General features: G+C 35.1%; 1 protein-coding gene across 2 annotated transcripts in view; it reads left to right on the top strand.

Annotated features, from left to right (window-relative positions):
• scara5 (scavenger receptor class A, member 5 (putative)) overlaps nt 1-14,617 on the top strand; it is a 77,351-nt gene that overhangs the window by 51,383 nt on the left and 11,351 nt on the right. For both annotated transcript variants that reach the window (XM_028041232.1, XM_028041231.1), the window contains exons 9-10: nt 5,015-5,122; nt 10,776-10,841. In XM_028041232.1, coding sequence (XP_027897033.1) covers nt 5,015-5,122; nt 10,776-10,841 — 174 coding nt within the window. The remainder of the gene's footprint in view (nt 1-5,014; nt 5,123-10,775; nt 10,842-14,617) is intronic.

The raw sequence follows: 14,617 nt of genomic DNA, 5'->3' as shown, positions 1-14,617 counted from the left end.
TTGCAGGACTGGTGGAAGCGTAAAGACCAGAGATTAGTTTCTCATCTCGTTTTTCTGCCTTTACATTCTGACACTTTTCACATATATAGGAAGTGGACCGACTGAATGGTCACCTACATATTAAGGAAACAACATTCCAGACTTTGGGTGGGGATTTATTTTCAGACAAGGCCAGTGGGATGGATAATCCATCTTCCTCTCTCTGTTAAAAAACAGCATAAATCTTCATCTACGAGAAATCTCGAGCTCAGATCCATTTTACTTTTTTTCTCCTTTTATAAGAGACCGCATGTGTATATATATATATATATATATATATATATATATATATAAACAACAACTGTATGAACCCAGATGTTCTGGAGCTTTCTCTTGCTTGGCACCTTTTGAATTATCAAGCCTGCTGTCATTTTCCATCTAAGAAACTCTCCAAACATTTCCAAGAAACATGGCCTGTTTTATGTTTTAGGGGGATTCCTCATCAGCTGCCTGGCTTCGTTTAACAAAAAGAAAAAAGTTTCTAATTTTTAGTTGAAATAAAAACAGAACAAAGACAAAAACATAAAGTCTTATCAAGTATTTTTTGTCTAGTTTCCAGCGCAAATACTTTAATACACTTGAAATAAGACTAAACTAACTTAAAAGCAACTTTTCAGCTTGATACAGGAGCTTGTTTTAAGTCAGTAATTCCTTAATATTGATGAAAAAGTTCTAGTTCCACTGCCGCCGTTACCTAGCAACGCCAGCCAAGCCCAGCCCGTCACTTAGCAACCCAGTTCTAGTTCCCTTGGCACTGGTAACAAAATATCTTCTTATAAGTGAAATAATCTGCCAGTGGAACTAGAACTTTTTCTTCAATATTGAGGAATTATTTACTTAAAACAAGCTCTTATATCTTGCTGTAAAGTTACTTGTTAGCTGGTTTTGTCTTATTTTAAATGTACTGATGAATTTGCAATATAAAATAGACCAAAATTACTTGGTAAGATTTTGTGTTTATGGAGTGAAAAAGTGGAACAAGATGTTTTTTTATATATTAAAACTTATATAACTATAAGTTATAATATGGGAAAAATGTCTTGTTCCACTGGTAGTTTATCTAACTTACAGCTAGTAATTTTTCATCAACATTAAGGAATTATTCACTTAAAAAAGCATCTATATGTTGCTGAAGTTACTTGTAAGTCAGTTTTGTCTTATTTGAAGCCTAAGATGTTTGCACTACACTGTAAAAAAGAAAACATTTCTAATTTATGGTAAAATACCAGAAATTTTCCACAGCTGCCGTTATTTTATCATAAATTAGAGACTTTTTTTTATAGTGTAGAAGCTAGACCAATAATACTTGGTAAGGTTTTGTGTTTTTGCAAAGTGAGAAGCATCTATTTTCCTATAAAACCAGTAAAATGTTTTTTATAACACAACTCTCAATGGTTATAATTATTGTTTTTAGTGGAAAATAGAGAGCTCTATGAAAAGTTAGTTCAAAAATATATAAATTTAGGTTGTTTTGAAGAAATTGAAATCGGTACAAAGTCACGATTTGAAATAGTTTGTTATCCACAATTAATCAAACGCGTAGCTTAACATCTGTTGCTGTTTTATGTGAGTAAAAGCCTCTTGATGGTCTGGATTTTTGGAATAAAACCAGATCTGGAAAGCTTGTAAAACACGACAGACATGCAACCCCAATCATCTTTTGAAGAAAACTTTGACCACAGGGTTGCTTGTCGCTTATCCCAACCAGACACGATGCTGCAGGCCAAGCTTATCTTAACAAAATACCTTCAAGATCATCTGATTACATAAAGCCTACAGCCTTATGTAAAGCAGCTGCATATTAAGTCTTGGCATGTTTAAAAATTCAGTCATTATATTAGAGATGTTTGGCTAGTTTAACTGCTTTAACTTCTACAGTTTTTGAAAAACTATCTGGATGAAACAACAAAGTGTTTTATTTATATCTGTGTTTTGTTCGTTTTGTGGCAGAGAAACTTATGAATACATTACAGCATAACACAGTAGCTGCTGACGCAAAAATAAAAACCTGGCAGATGCATTAGACATCAGTCCAGTGATGAATACAAACATTAAAACTGCATAATGCTTCACAATTTAAATTATTTGTGTTTTGTCAACAAGCAAAAGTCGTGCTTACAGCTGTTTGTTCTAATCAGAAACATTGTTTGTGTTTCCCTGAGGTCAAAAGCATTTTTTACCTCCTACTGCTTTTAGTTTGGCTCAATCTTTGGTGGTTTGCAATAATCGTTTACTGTAAAATCGGCTCTGTACTGTTGCATTTACGATCAAAAATAGCTATGAAAAATAAATAAAACAAGGGGCTAAGGAGCTAAGAACAAAAACAAGGCTGACTTTTTTCACCAAAATGTTTCCACTGAGGCTGGCTAACGTTCTTTGAGCTATGCTTATATAACTACAAATTGATCAATTGATTCTAAATTAATCTATTTTATTTATTGATTTTGTCTATTCTTTTTGGAATTGCTGTCAAATTAAGTTGATAAAAAGCTAGCTTCGCTAAACCTGAAGCACTAATCATAATCATTAGCTATGCTAACAATAAAGTACCGCAACAACACCGTATTTAGCAGAAACTAATGCTAAAGTGATAAATGCGCTAATGCTAAATTATATCTGCCCTTAAAAGACTGCAACCTTTAAGAACCAATTGAAATGTAATTTTATAATTGACATGTTCGTTAATGTCCTTGGATATTGTATTCATGTTTACATCTTTCTCTCTATTGTCCATGTTTTATTTTGGTTCTTTATGTTATCTGTTTGAAATAAACCTCAACCCAAATGTCAAACTTTATTCAACTGAAAGTTAACAAAACAACCAAGTAAACTAGTCCTTTACATTTTATCTGTAAAATTTTATTTATGGGAAGCTGAGTGTGCTAAGCATTTTCAGAGAGAAAAAATGCAAAAGTGCTAAACGAAAAACTAGCTTTGCTATTAGCGCTGCTGCTAACAGAGTCATTGCCTGTAATGGGTATCAAGCGTAGGCTCATGCTGCCTCTGACTGGTTGTCCTCAATTGTTCAGTTTCTCAGTCCCTGATGAAGCACATAAAGGCATGATGCTGCCACCACCGTGTGTCACGGTGAGCGGTGCTGTGTTCAGAGGGTTGTGCAGCGTTAGCTTTACATCAGACATAGAAATGCTCACTTACAAGTTGACTGTTTTCTGATTAGGAGACTTCAAACTAATTATTTAGGGGTTTCAGATTGAAAAAAGCACATTTGTAAAAAGTTTCAAAATTCACACATTATACATTAACTTGGGTTGGAATATTTCATAAAATCCCAATAAAACATGGATTTTGTTTGTGAGATGTTAACACATGAAAAAGCCAAATATGTATGAATCATTTATTTTTTATTCCAATTTACAAGCCTGGTGTTAGTGAATGTTTAGCTTTTCACCACTGTGTTTGGATAAACTGAGGACTTATTTTAGTGAGAAATTGATATTTGAATTTCCAAATTATTTCCAAATGTTTTCTTTGGAAATATGTCCATCTGAAATTCACTTGCATGAAATTTGGCAAGTGTTTCTTTCCAATATGGTCCAATTACAATTCAATCCAATGCATTCAAGTCCGGGTGCAAACCCAAATATTTAGTGCAGATCAGTGCAACTATAGTCCAATAACTTGGAAAAAAATAAGGATATCTATTGAAGCCAGTATATTGCTCATTGTAACTTTGCACAGGGTGAGTCAGGGTTAACATGGGCGGCCATTTTCCTCCACCAGTAAACAAAAACATGCATGCTTACAATATGAAATAAAACGTTGATGTTTTGCTTTGTTGACCTAAAATGCATTCTTGTTAAGAAAGGAGTTTCCTGTCAAAGTACAGTGAGGTTATAAGCCTTGTGCAGGAAGTTGGAGGGAAGCGCGTTGACCTTAGAGTTGTCGTTTTCAGCTCTGCAGGCTGTTTCCCTCCCAACGATGTCGGATGAAGACAATTTGTTTATATATCACACCAGACACACTTATGTTCCTCCATTTGAAGCCAACCAGTCTTTCATCACATCCAGCCTCTTTCCTCTTGCTAAGCGATCCAGTTGGACCGACCTGCAGAGCGCTAAGAACACTTTTGTTCCGGATCCAAACTGTGATTGATAGCGTTTTCTTAGAATCACGTTGAGTTGCATGACATCATCCATCATTGGTTTATTGTGCCTTTCTGGCTCTAACTCTTTAAGCCCAATTATTTCACTCACATTTAGAGCAGTCACAACTGTGCAGTCGGAGCAAATCAGGGGACAGTGACATTTGAAAATGATTATGTTGACTTCAGAGCTGCAATCAATAAGTCATTAACTAACTTAGAGATATTTGCTTAAAAAAAGATTCTTAGTTTGTGCCACAGTTTTGAAAGGAACAATGGGAGAGAAATTGGTGTTTTGGCGTAGGTCAAAGAAAACTTTACCATTGTTTTCAAATTGAATCTTCCATATAAACAATAGGATGCGGGGGCTTGGAAACGTTCTGTTGGCCTCAGTTTCTGTCATTTTCCACAGAGGATTCAGGAAATTGGAAATCAGTGTTTCACATTGTTAGTTTTATATAACATTCTTCAAATTGTAGTGCTAGATTTCATTTTTTACATGTTTTCCACTTAATTGGCTTTGTCCAAGAAACTGATTGCACCTTTAAATGGGACTTATTATGCAAGATTCACATTTTGCACATTATTCTACTCCCATTTGGGTCTCAGCTGTTTCTAAAAACAACAGCCAGCCATTTTCTGGCAATAAGCTAATGTTTTTTGGTTTCTGCCGTTTCAAAAACCTTCCAAATGTAACGACATTGTTACTTAGTATTTAGTGCTTTCAACTTTGGTAATCTGGCCAATGTTGCAAAAAGTTTGGACACCCCTGGTATAGAGCTGTTGTAACTTGTTCAAGGAAGCATAATAGATCATGTTTAAATCATAATATGTTTTTACAGCTTTGTGTTTCTTTGTTTGTTCTTGCTGCAGGACTTGCAGGAGAGAAGGGAATGCAAGGCCCCCATGGCATGCAAGGATCTCCTGGGGCCGATGGCCCACGGGGAGAGAAGGGTGAACGCGGACCAGTTGGGCCTAAAGGTACAACAATAATCTAATCTCTATTGAGAGGGCGTGAGTCTTATTGTTCTAGCTGGGCAATGTAGTGCAGTGTTTCCCAACCCTGGTCCTGTTTTAGGTATTTCCTTGCTTCAGTCCAGCTGATTTCTATTGATGACTGATGAACAGGCGTTTGTTGAACTGCAATCAGTTGAATCAGGCACATTAAAGCAGGGAAACCTCTAAACCATGTAGGACAGTGTGCCTTGAGGACCAGGGTTGGGAAACACTGATGTAGTGCATATAATCACTTCAGATTTGACCTTTTACCCACATTTTACTGCAATTACTGCATTTATAACCCATGCAGGTTGCATCCTTTAAGCCGGGGGTTCCCAAATGTTTCCATGCCGTGGCCCCCTGCAGAGCTTTAGCTTCGGGCCAGGGATCCACTTTGTAAAACCACAGAAAATGTTTCATTGAAAATGTTTCTTTGAATTGTAAAATTCAAAGAAACATTGAATTAAAAAAAAAATTCTCAGCGAAAATAGTGAATTTGTTTCACTATTCAATGACTATTACATTTATTTAGCATAAATGCTAACCTCTGATTTTAGTTGGCAACGAATTCTGTGGTGTAAAACTTTATTAGGTAACATATTATGGCTTTATTAATACGATGTTACATATATTACCAGATTAAATTTTGCACTGCAATATTTTTATGTTACTCCCGTCAGTCTTTACTTAATCTCCACAGTTCCTGTTTTTGCAGTCACAAAGATGAGCGTAATAAATAAGGTTTTTGTGAATTTTTCCTCGGTGGGACAATAAAATGAGGTCAAAGGGCAAATTCACTTTGTCGTTCCCTGTATTGAGCCTGTTACCATGGAAACGAGAAGAGGAGGAGTCAGATGATATGTCAACCAGTCAGTTTGGTAGAATGAAAGAGACGATGAAAACAAACAAGCATGCAGCCAGAAATTATTGACCTCATTATAAATTACAATCCAATTAATTGATTTATTGATTATTGCGAAACACCTCCACATGTTTTCCTTCCACTCAACTTTATATCAATGTGCTTGAATACAGTGCTTTCTGTTGGACGTCTATTAAGTACACTGGTCATTTTATTGATTATTTTACTTTTTAATTAGTCCTGAGTAGCATTAAAATTTTCTCAAACTAAATTTTAGCTGCAAGCCGTAAAATTTAAAATCTAACAAAAGATGTATATTATGTGTTATATTATCAGTTCCACTTTTAGAATTGAAGTAGTGATATAAATAAATCTGCTCATCTTTTTTATTGAGATATTGGGTTGAGCTCGTGTAACGTAGCCAGAGAGCAAACAAACAAACTATTAGTGCCTTCAAACTGAATCCAAACCTGCATTTACAGAATATATTCACATTTTTAAAACCCATGAACTTAATTTCAGATCTGAGAGTTGTAACTGTATTTTACTGAGCATTAACCAAGGAAAAGAAATACCAGAAGAATCCATTGGCAGCCCAGATGAACCAGCTTTGCACCAGCAATTAAACTCAGCACGTATGCGGTTTGTGGCTGGCCAAGGCTGTGAAGGAAATCTTAAAACCTTGCAAACCAATTTGTGTTGAAATTCCAATCTTTAATTCATGCCAGGCCAACCTTGGAATCATTTAACTTTATTTTGTACTTAAAGGAAACTTTTTGAGTGTAAAAACCACTTTATAGTGCAAGTGAGAATTAAGTTTTATACTTGTTTATATTAAAGTTGTTACTGTGTTTTTATACGTTTAAGATTGTATGTGGGTAACATTACACGTTGTAAACTTGCATGACTACTTTATGGCTTATTTTTCTCCATAGCTACGGAGCTACAGGAGCTACTTTAGATTTCATTTTAACAACCTCACACAAAAAAAATCTTCTTTCTCTACGTTTCACAACTCCCACTTGAAATTTGGAAACATGTTTGTCCTTCAAATCATTTCAGGCTTTCCTCCAAAAAACATTCAGGACACAGTTCTCAAATGGCTTTGTGAAGTAAAATAAAACTTTATAGAGATTTAGCAGGAACTAAAAAAATTTTGACACTTCTGCAGTTCCCAGCAGGTGCAACTGTTTTCTGCTCAGTTTTGGAAACTATAATTATTTCAGCTGCCCCTGCTAATCTGAATGCTGCTCAGCTGTCTCATAATCACTCAAATGTTGCAGTGAAAGTTTTCCTGGATTTAAAACAACTCTTCTTTGGGAGCTTTTCATTCCAATAAAAACATAAACAATGAATAATCTTAAATTTCCTGTTTTGTTCAGATTAATATTTTATTTTCCAACATTATTAGGTGTTTATATTCATCATAGACAGAGTCGCTCCACAAACATTACACAGACGGTGTGAACAGCAATTCAAGAAATGTTAATTTTTATATAAATAAAGTTGGGAATTATACTTCCTTGAAGATGAAAGTTTTATAAACTTATTGCAGCCGGTTCTTCTAACGCTGGTTATTTTTTTTTGTGATAAGCTTATGCATGTTTTTTAGTCCAGGATGAATCATATTTTTTATGCATAGTACAAAATTCAGGTTGTATTTTTAGCTTCAAAACATTCAGTGTCTGGAATCCATAGTTTTTTCTGCACATTTACCCAACTTTTAATGATCTGATCTAAAACTTGACCATAGAAAAGCCTTGTTGCTGCACCTTATCTGTCTTGTTTTTGTCTTTTTTGGCTTCGTAAAATCTGCAAAGCCCAAAATCTGCTGAGATTACCCGAAATCCAGGATCGCCTGCTCAGCTGTTCAAATAAAAACAAAGTTCCCAAAGGTCGGAGTCATAGTCGTAATGTTTGTGTTTTTTAGTGTTTGTGTCTTCAGCCAACAGTTGTTGGAAATCACGGCTGGTTTAATTTGAAATGTCCAATGTTCAGTCCCACCGTAACTTTATTTTTTTAATTTGGGCATTTAAAGCTGCCTCTATTGGATATAATTGATATGTTTTTCTGGGTATGGGTGGACTCCTATCATTACCTGGTTTGACCTCAGTCCAGGTCCGGACCAAACGGAGTATTAGACCTTGGTCAACTACAAGACTTTACTGCACTGGTTCTGTTTTACCCGAACTGTTTTATATGTTTTTAATTTAATCATTGCAGTTATTCCTGACATTGCAAATTTGAGTCACAGCAACTTTTTATTCCAAGATGGCTTCCGTTAGCGCACCGCTGCCCATGCCCACCAAAAATTCAGCTACCATGACCAGACATAGGATGGTTTGGAAAACTGCAATGTCTTAATCTAAATTAAAAATGACTCTAATGGATGACACAAATTATAATTCAGAATTAAAAACCTCTGGCGCATTTCCTGCTTAGCTTTTACATTTTAGCCTGCATCCTGCAGCGTTGGCCGACTTGCATTCCTTCATTTGTATTTCTGCTGCAGAAGCAAAACAGACATCTGGAAATTCATGTTCTCCCAAATACATTTGGTGAACATTGGTTCAAACCTCTTTAAAGATGTGCTCAGAAAAAAAGGAAAAAGATATTCTCCTCTAATGATACCATTTTTGTATCAATAAAGGAAATTAGAGGGAAGTTTTACATCTAATGTTTCTAACCAATGAGCATTAAGCAGGAAACTAGACATCTCGGATCTATTAGATACATTTTTTAAAAAGTCTTTTCAGTCACAATTATAAGATTAAATGGGCCAAAAAACATTCAGGACAACAACAAAAAAAGAAAAATAAAGTAAAGTTGTAATACAGGAAGCCAAAATTCATCCCAGCCGGGGGATCATATTTAGGGAATTAAATAAAGTTTTGTTTGGGAAATCTTTGACTGCTTTCACCCAAACAGCTGACACATTTCACAGTGAGAGACTTTAATCACAAAGTGTTTGTGAGCTACCACACACATAGGCAGCATATTTCACCAGCAGATATCTCTCCTGTCTTTAATGTGACCTGTCAAAATAAAGGAAATGTCCGAATCATAACCACATGTTGCAGTCATTAACCCAGGATTACTAAAGAAAACATGGAAAGACTTGTTTCAGAATAGCTCTTTGGGTTTAAATCATTTGAATGAATAAACAATTTTATTGAATTTTACAACAAAATATAAAGATCGTATTAATTTCTTAACTTAGAAGTAAAAGCTAATCAGTTTGGAAGAGGTAGAGGATGATCAGGTGACCAGGAAGTTGCTGCTAGTAAGGCCAGCCAAGCCCAGCCTGTCACCTAGCAACCCAGTTCTAGTTCCACTGGTGCCGTCACCTAGCAACGCCAGCCAGACCCAGCCCGTCACCTAGCAACCAAGTTCTAGTAAATAATAATAATCCACTGGCAGATTATTTTATTTATAACATTTGAAAAATGTATTAAATGAAATAATCTGCCAATGGACTAAGTTCATTTTTATCAATATTAAGGAATTATTGACTTAAAAGTAACTAGCTAGTTTTCTCTTATTTCAAGTGTATGAAGATTCAGGCTTGATCATTTGTTTCTAGCTGTGATAACTGAAGTTGTTCTGGCTCTAGATCGCTCCTCTTCAGGTCCTAAGACAATAGGACCATTAAATTAAATAAATCACTCATGTTAACAACGTTGTCTGAAGATTTCAAATGCTATTTTAAAAGCTACAGCAACACGTTAATTTCAAACGTCTTTCAGGGCCGCTGAAATCCAGGCCGACTTGGTGGCTCTAAAATCCGAAGGTTGTCTGTATTTTGTGGCTCAGCAGTAGCTTATGGTGTGTTTGTGTTTTCCCTGCTGTATGTTTTAGTTGTTAAGGATGTGGTCGAAATGCATCCAGCCCTGACAACTCTGCGCGTCACAGGCAGGATGTGTCCGCCCAGTAGGACCAAACACAGGCTGTAAAACATGGCTGGTGGGCCTGAGGGCCACCTCCGCTGACACCTGCACCGCAGCGCTACCATTTCAAAGAAAATCAATTTAAAGTTGGAAAAAATTCCCAGTTTTTGCTAATCCCAGTACAGTTTGATGGCAGGAACAGCCTTGTGGTTTTGATCCTCACTGCGGAGAGCTAGTAACAAGCCGTTGCCATTTTGGCAAAGAATTTTATTTTTAAATAAAAACAAATGAGAAATGAGTTGCCTCCAAGCTGTTGATTGCAGTGACATTTGTGGGAAATGCATCATTTATTTACAACAACCAAAATTAAGGGTATTTTTCCTCCTTTGATTTGGTGGTTTTACACTTTTTAAGCTATAGATCAACATTTATGCCCCAATATTACAATATAATTGTCTTCTGGTTTCCCTTTTTCTGGTAAATCTTTCTAAAGGAAGACTGAACACATTCGTAGCCCTCTAATTTCTACGTTTCTCGCCTGTTTCTTCAATTACAGGGCTGCTTATTTAAAAGGGTTCTGCTAAAAATATCCCAAAGAGCTTAAAGGAGAGGAAAATGGTTTGAAATAGAGAAAATATTGTAGAAAAAGAATCTTTAAAGGTTGAACTAATATGTCTGTCTTCTCTGTTTAATGTGGTTTAATTATCACTGCATAGCAAATTTTATGGCTTTTTCAGGTTCTATGTTGCTAAAACATTGTCGACTCTTCTGTATTATTTGGTGTTTGTTGATTTGTCTTCGTAATATATAGTGTTTTATTTTGTTTAATTATTCTCCACTTGTCATTTTAAAGTTATTTACAGATTTATTTGGTGATTGTTTGCAGGTGACAGAGGAGATAGAGGCTTCAAAGGGGATAAAGGTGATCGAGGCGACAGAGGAGAACGAACAGGTGAGAACTGGTTAAAAATAAATGTTTGTTTGTCAAAACTACTCCAATGTTTTTACATTTTATTTAATTATGTGGCAACAATTCAAATACACTTCAAGCATACATTCAGATCCAATCCAACTTAGAATAAAATGCGGTCGAAATTAGTTGATTTCAACTGCGTATTTGTATTCATATATTTATATGCTGTATGAATATATGTTGTAGGAATATCAGTATTAAAAGATGTATATTTCTGAGCACATTTGTTAAATGATACTTTATTTTAATATGAAGCCGTTTTTGAGCAAATAGGCTCAGTTGAAATGATTTCTTGCTTATTTTTCTTAGAATTTAAAAATGTGAATGTTTTGGACTGAGCTATCAATTGACCTCTGAAGTATTTTTATGAATCTGAAGGTTGCATCTCCTTTTTTTTCATCAGAAATAAAGTGCTTAATTGTCCATCATATTATTACAGAATCAGTGGAAACATAGAAGCAGGTTTATTCCCTTTATCTGAGCGTCGGGCTCTGTTATGTTAGTGAGGATCTCCAGCAGCTGTATGGACTCTAATGCATCCAGATGTTCACCCAGTTACACAGAGATTGTTGCTTTAATCTTCCAGAACGTTTACATCGCTTCTGTAATGACAAGTCTCCCCCTGTGGTTTCGTTATTTCGCCCACTGGGGTAGTAATGGACTCTCCAGTGTTTGGATGCATTTAGAAAAACTGCTGCAGACTCAGTAAATCATGCTAGTTTGAAGATCAAGAGGAATAATAAAATTGACTCTGCTTTGGGATATTTTATTATGTTAAAATTCTGCTTATTGCTATAAGCTACTTCAAAGTCTGTTTTAGGTTATATTTGCTTCTAAATTGTGAGTTTATGTTTTATGTGGACGTTTTTGTCCAGCCTGCAGTTTAATTTACACAATTTCAGACAGAATGTAAACAGCAGAACCATTAAATAGCCGGTTATATGCTGTATAATTGCTGAAGTGGTTTAGGTTTTATTTCTTCATGGATGGTTGATTCACCTCCCAGCAGGTTTAATTAAACATGTCTTGATACTTTAATACTAAAATATAAATGGATGTTTGATTTTAATTTATGTTTATATCACTTCTGAGTGCTTTATTTTGCTTGAAAGATTTTTGCCATATTTATTAATTTCTCTGTTCATTATTGCTGTAAAGGTCTTGCCATATGTGTTAATATCTGTTTTATTTCTTGTGTTTTATTAGTTTATCCACTTATATTTTAAGCTGTGTACTGCTGAACTACAACCTGTAGTTCTACACCAATGCATTCTGGGTACAAGATAAGTTGATGCGTTTCATAAGTGAAGAAAGTGAGGAGAGGAAATGGAACTGCCGCATAAACTGTCTTCACCTACTTCAAAATAAGAGCATAGATATAAACTACTTGAAAAATTCTTCACAGAATTTAACCAAAAACTTTTAACTTTAATTTTATTCAACTGAAAGTTTATAAAGCAAACAAGCAAATTAGATATTTAAAATTCATTCAGAAAATTTATTTAAGGGAAGCTAAACATTTTCAAAGTTAAGCAAACGCGCTAAACGAGCAATTAGCTCCGCTGTTAGTGGAAATGCGCTCACCATCCTGCTAGGATAAAAATCCAACTTTCAATATGAGATTTTTTTAATGGAGTAAAGATCCAGTGTCACAAAATACTTGGAGCATTTTGTTGTTAATTTATGCTTTCCTTTTTAAGTTGGTCAGAAGTTGCGTTTCCATTACAGACTTGCGCAAAACTTTGTCGATATTCTGCAAATGTAAAAAAAAAAAAAACATAATTTTTCAAATTGCAGTTTTTCCGTTAAGTAAGAACCAGAATTCAAACCACAGGTGAATAAGTTTCTTCACATGATAAGTCATTAAAAAACATCATCCTACCACTTCCTGTCATTGTCGTCGTTTCCGGCAGTAGTACCATCCAAGGTGCAAAAAGAATTTTACACTTTTTTGTTTTTGCACAAAAATGTGCAAAATTCACATTTTGCACTTTTTTGTTCTTCCATTTGGTTCTCAACTGCTTCTACAGACAGCCGTTAAAATAAAACACCCAGCAATTTTTTGGCAAAAAGTTTGTTTTTTGGTTAAAAGCCTATCAATTATTGAGTCATGCTGCGTCGTTACCTAGCAACCCCAGCCTAGCCGAGCCCGTTACCTAGCAACCCAAGTGGAGAGAACATGCTTCTGCCTTGTTTTAAGTATTTTTTGATACTTTAAACATCTGTTTCTTTGACAAACGTGGCTACAGAAAGACCCAAGTTTATCTCGTAACCTTCTACAGTGAGAAGGATGTCAAGGCAGATTTTAAAAAATCTTGTCGGAGTCACCAAGTTTCCATAGCAACCATTCTCTTTTTCTTTTCGGTACCCAAATTAAAGGAGATTATGATGGACTGCATGTGTTAATGGATAAAATTTGAGATCTATTAGGTTTGTACAGATTCCATAAATCAACTTCTCTCTGAACGTAACTGAGGCTCAGGTTTTTCCCTCTCTTCCTTCAGATATTTTCTCCTTCATTACATCATCGCAGCTGCTCTGCATGTCCTGCATGTGTCGTGGGGCGGCGCTCGCATCAGAAGGTCTTGGTCTTTCAGCCACATAAACCGTCAGAGATCACTTCTCTCCTCACATCATTAACAAGACGCGTGTGTTTGAGGTTTCACGAAAAGAAAAATGGTCCGAGTCTGCACGCGGTAGGCAGTAAGAAATATCAAGTAACAACGTCATGCGTTTTTCTGTCGCGACTCTCACATGGGAGACTTATTATTAGATTTTTCAGTTGGATCTTTTTACACTTCAAAGCCTGAATTTTACCTGAGAAAGCGCTTGAGTTGATTCACACGTGTTAATATAAAATCAGCCTGTTTTACAGAACATTATGTCACTGGAAGGATCAAATAATGACGAGCTGCTGAAAACCTCAATACCTCAAACCAGGATTTTTAAAAATCTCCATCTCAGATTTCTGAGTTTTAAATTCTCCACGAACTCTTTCTTTCACTTTGGGTGTTTTTATTGTTTGTACGTCTTTTTCACTGTGAAAATTTGTTGGTTTGTGGGTATTTTAGAGTTTCTGTAATCAGTTTTTAAATGATTACATAAAACTATATCTTAACTTTGCAGACAAGTAAATAAGTAGGAAAAAGAAGCTAAATGTTTTTGTTGTGTTGTTTTTCAAACTATCTCAAGAAGCTATTTTACCATTTGATTTAATCACAGAAAGTTTTTTAGAAAAGTAAAAATATTTTTAACTAATAACTGTATTTTCTTATAATACTAGAACGCAACTTTTCATAAAATTTGGAGAAATGCTGCAATATCCTCATTATTCTACATATTTTCCACTCAATCCTTTTCTGTGTCGTAATGCTTCACCTGCCTGATTTCTTCTCTTTTTTAAATAATTTCTTTATTTTATTTTTGCTTCAAACAAATCCCCCTCTTTTTCAGTTTAATTATCCAGAATAAATGTCAAAAAGTTTTGATTGGTGATTTATCAGAGCCTCACTCTGTACATTACAGAAACCTGACACTAAAACAGACCTGTATAGTTTTGTGAACTATTGTATATAAATTCAATTTCTGCAATTTACATTAGACTCTTAAATGTGTTTTTAAAACAATTTCTGCACAAATCTTTGAAGAGGAGGAAGTGGTATTTTCTTAAAGCTGCAGATTGCTAACCTTGTTATTGTTTTGTTACTCAACCATGGAAATAAAGCTCTGTTTTGTATTAAGTTCTCAAATATTGG

The sequence above is a fragment of the Xiphophorus couchianus genome, chromosome 15 (genome assembly GCF_001444195.1).
Source record: "Xiphophorus couchianus chromosome 15, X_couchianus-1.0, whole genome shotgun sequence".
In the NCBI taxonomy this organism is placed as follows: domain Eukaryota; kingdom Metazoa; phylum Chordata; class Actinopteri; order Cyprinodontiformes; family Poeciliidae; genus Xiphophorus; species Xiphophorus couchianus.
This window is presented reverse-complemented; position numbering and strand designations above follow the sequence as displayed.